Source organism: Lindgomyces ingoldianus, assembly GCF_010093535.1.
Source record: "Lindgomyces ingoldianus strain ATCC 200398 unplaced genomic scaffold BDR25scaffold_7, whole genome shotgun sequence".
Taxonomy (NCBI): Eukaryota; Fungi; Ascomycota; class Dothideomycetes; order Pleosporales; family Lindgomycetaceae; genus Lindgomyces; species Lindgomyces ingoldianus.
This window is the reverse complement of record NW_022985168.1, coordinates 216,518-220,400: the sequence shown is the minus strand read 5'-3', so window position 1 is coordinate 220,400 and position 3,883 is coordinate 216,518. Positions and strand designations below refer to the sequence as shown.

The window sequence follows — 3,883 nt, the reverse complement described above, 5'->3', positions numbered from 1 at the left end:
GGACAACACAGTGCGGGTGTGGGAGGCGGCGACGGGATCGTGCCGCAGCGTGCTCGAGGGCCATACTGAAGGGGTCAACGCCGTCGCCTTCTCGCCGGACGGCCAGTATATTCAAACAAATCTAGGAGATATTCCTTTACATTCTCCTTCCAACCCACCACCCTTATCCCAAAGAGAGCAGATGTCTCATATCTTCATACAACACCAGTGGATCACTCTAGATCAACAGCGGTTACTATGGCTTCCTCCTAAATATCGACCAACTTGCTCTATAGTTAAAAAAGACTTGGCCTGTTTAGGCCATTTCTCAGGTCGTATTACACTTCTTAAATTTTGCTGCAAGATTGAAATGTAACTTAGAGTTGAATGAATCTTAGGGCGTTGGATCATTCATATCATTGTAATATCTTCTAATATATTTATTATTCTCTCTATTTCATAGAGGTCCGGAGATCAGCAAGTATATATAGCATGCGAATTTGCCACAGAAACTTCGAGCACGCCCTGGATCAAGCGATGATACATATGTCCACCTGCACAATTTTGTGCTTAATATTTGCCACAGCGAAACTTCGAGATGCTCTTGATCGAGTGACCGGATGTTCACGTGCTCAAATGACGTGCTACGTTTACCACTTAATTAGAGGTACTCAGCGAGTACTGTATGCGAACCACTCGATCACACTAGCAGGGGAGGATTGCCGAACCGCTCTGGGCAGAGGGTTGTGAGGTGGCGAATTCTGCAGGTGTTTTAAAGGTTAGTTGTTGAGCGGGGACCGCAAGACCGCGGGGTTAAGGTCGGCCCGAACGCCAAGACTCCGCACAGCCACAGGCTAACAGTCATCACAAATAAATTACACCGCGATGATTATGTATGTTGGTCCGGGTCGTTATACACTAGCCGAAATTCGTAGCTAGTTCGATCGGAAGTACCGACCAGGGTAGCGGCCTTGTATGAAATTGTGCGCAAGAGTAGGCACAAGGCTAATAATAACTTCTTAGCATTATAGCAAGGTTTTAAGGCCTGATAAGGCTGCTTAAAAGTATTATAGAGTGGTAATAGCTTAATAGTAATGCTATAGAGAAGGAACTCTGTTACGCTATAAAGGGAGGCTCTCTACAAATTAGACGCGAAGGCGATAATGTAAACGTTATCTATAGGTGAGAGGCGTCCTACATCTTTAAAAATAGCCACATTACATTATTTATACCTAATTTTAGTAAGATCTTGACAGGTATGCAGAGTTATAGTTGTTTTAAGTCAAAGTACCTGTCATATTTTTTGGCACGGGTGGTATTTCGGCTCGGTTGGATGGACGTTTACTTCGAGGACCCAGAGGCCTCCGTCAGGAAATATCCAATTAAGGCGGACGGGAGGCAGCTTCTGGATAACAAAGAACCTCCTTGATGGATTTCGAGAGTTGCCAGAGATGCCTGGCAGATCGCGCCACATATGGATCAATGGCATCTGCACATATCCCGAACGATCCTGGATCAAACACTGCAAAAGCTGGAGGTCAGGACCTCTCTTTTCTAAGGTGTTTGATCTTACGCATTTTGTGTACTGGACTGGGAAAACTTGCTCTCCGTGTTATTTAATAGAAATATATATAACATACACTACTATTAAGTAACCTACACTATTAAGTGACTTAAAATCTGTCAGATTGAAGCACTGTTTCTGGGCTTCCTGAGATGAATGATGGGTTTGGATATGATGTATGGGATGATGATTGATTGTATTGATTTTTCGATCCTTTTTCTGCTCTACTCGTGTTGCTCAGCTTTTTGTTTTGCCGATCTGAGTCCCTCGCGCACTTGCCCTATGCGCGACCAGCTTGCAACATGCAGCAATTTGCTGCAACATGCAGCAATTTGCAGCAACATACTGTTCGAGCTTATTGCTCGTACTATGTAGCAGCTTTCGTCAAGCGTTCCTCCTGTCTTGACAGTAGGTGCGCATATCTGACAAAATCTCTTAGCAGCTACTACTACAATTTTAACATATAATACATTATGCTTTATTATTTTACCTTACTAAATCTACTTTTATTTTATAAACTTTAAAAGCTTTAGTTTGTAATTAACTAGTCTTAAGATCTTTTATATAAGAAATGCTTTAATTCTTTTCAGCTCTAGCTTTTTATAAGCTTGTTAAAGTTTTAAAAATTTTTTTATTAAAATATTAACTTTATTCTTTTTCTTAAAAGTTAGTCTCTTAACTTTTAACTTATTAGTGTATTCTATAGTCTTTTAGTTATGTTAGAATATAGCTTTACTATAGCTTTAGTAAATAGCTTATAGCTTTTCTAATTTCTATTCTACTTGTTTAGAAATACTATCTAGCCTCTTACAGGTTTTAAATAGGTTTAGTTTGTAGCTGTAGTTAGCATAGAATATTAAGTATTCTATAGTACTAGATTTAGCTATGCTAAAGGTAAACTAGGTTTATTAAAGCTATTCTACCTAGTTATTCTAATTTCTATTAACGTATTTTTATAAATACTATTCTAGCATGCTATTTGTTTATTCTTTTAACAGTGCTGCCTGTTAAGCTCTGCTGTTAGTCACATGATCGCGCTAAGAGCTAAGCAAGCGTGCTAGCTTCTTAGCGCTGCGCAAGCTTTCTCTTGTAAAAACTCTTCAACTTCTTCTCTCTCTATTCTAGTATAGCTGAAATAGAGCTAACTATTATAATATATTACTTTAAATTTCCTATTGCTAGGTGCCTTCTGCTAGTAACAGGTCTCTTTAGAGAGTAGAAGATAGAAGAGGAGAGGGAAGAGGTTTAGAAAGAGGTATGTTATGTAATACTTTAACTTACAACAGTGTTTAGAGGGTGTATAGTCTTCTATACAATCCTTATAGAGTAGAGGTAAAGCAGAAGAGGCTAAAAAGTAAAATAGAAGTAAAGAGAAAGTAAGATAACTAATATATCTTAAAGCTTTTATAAATAAAAAAGAGTTCTTTACACTCTTCTAGTTAAAAAGAATATTAGATATATTGCTATACCTAAGGCTATGCCTTGTAGTAAAGAATAACTACAACCTTTTAAAAGCAGTAGAAGGTTAATGTAAAGCTAAGATAGCGCTTGCGTGCAACAGATATATATACTATTCTGTACGCAACAATCAACTGTTAGTTAATTGTTCACATCTTTTTAGTTGTATTAGCGTAGTAGTATAGAGCTCTCTTCTTATAGTTAAGACTATATACCTAAAAGTAATTACAGTAATTATAAATGCTAAAGTGTAATTAACTATAGAAATATTCTGTAATTACTAAACATATAAAACTTTAGCTTAAAAGCTAGTATAGAGATTTTTATAAAAAACCTACTAAATATATTTAAAGAAACATAATTTAAGAAACTGTAGCATCTTTTACTTCTAGGCAACAGCAGGAAATAACATAGAAACATATACTATAATTTCTATAATAGCTAGAGTCTAGTAAAACTTATTAATAATAAAAAATAATAGAAATTTTTTTAAAATATAGTACACTAAGACTAAAGGTTTAAATATATATCTAACTAATTTAAAGTTCTACAACTAAGTAGAAAGTAAGTAGATACCCTACTACTAGTTATAGCAATTCCTAGAAAGTAGCTAATTCTATAAAATAATAAAAATAAATGCATCTTATATAGAAGTAAGCGTTACCTAGAAAATAACTACTAAGATAAGAAATATCCCTTATAAATAATAAAAACTTATAAATACTTATATTAGACATAATAACAACTAATAGCAGTAAGAACTAATAGCATAGAATGCCTAGCACACTAGTATTTATGCACTAACAAATACTGCTGCAGTTATTAGACTACTAAACATTAGGCTAGATAGTAGCCTATTAGAAGCATTCTCTAGGGCAACAT

At 35.9% G+C, this 3,883-nt stretch overlaps 2 protein-coding genes across 2 annotated transcripts in view; one reads left to right on the top strand and one right to left on the bottom strand.

Moving 5' to 3' along the window:
* Positions 1-450, top strand: part of BDR25DRAFT_118743 (uncharacterized protein) — a 4,597-nt gene extending 4,147 nt beyond the window's left edge. Inside the window, exon 4 of the mRNA XM_033683673.1 lies at positions 1-450. This exon is cut by the window's left edge and continues 1 nt beyond it. Within this exon, the coding sequence (XP_033550909.1) occupies positions 1-355 (355 nt within the window). The 3' untranslated portion in view covers positions 356-450.
* An 823-nt stretch (positions 451-1,273) lies between these two features.
* BDR25DRAFT_351603 (uncharacterized protein) lies at positions 1,274-1,847 on the bottom strand (the record flags this gene model as incomplete). The annotated part of the gene is made up of 3 exons (XM_033694879.1): positions 1,274-1,564; positions 1,677-1,801; positions 1,835-1,847. 3 exons carry the CDS (start codon positions 1,845-1,847, stop codon positions 1,274-1,276), a joined length of 429 nt encoding a protein of 142 aa, XP_033550908.1.
* Between the last annotated feature and the right edge of the window lie 2,036 nt (positions 1,848-3,883).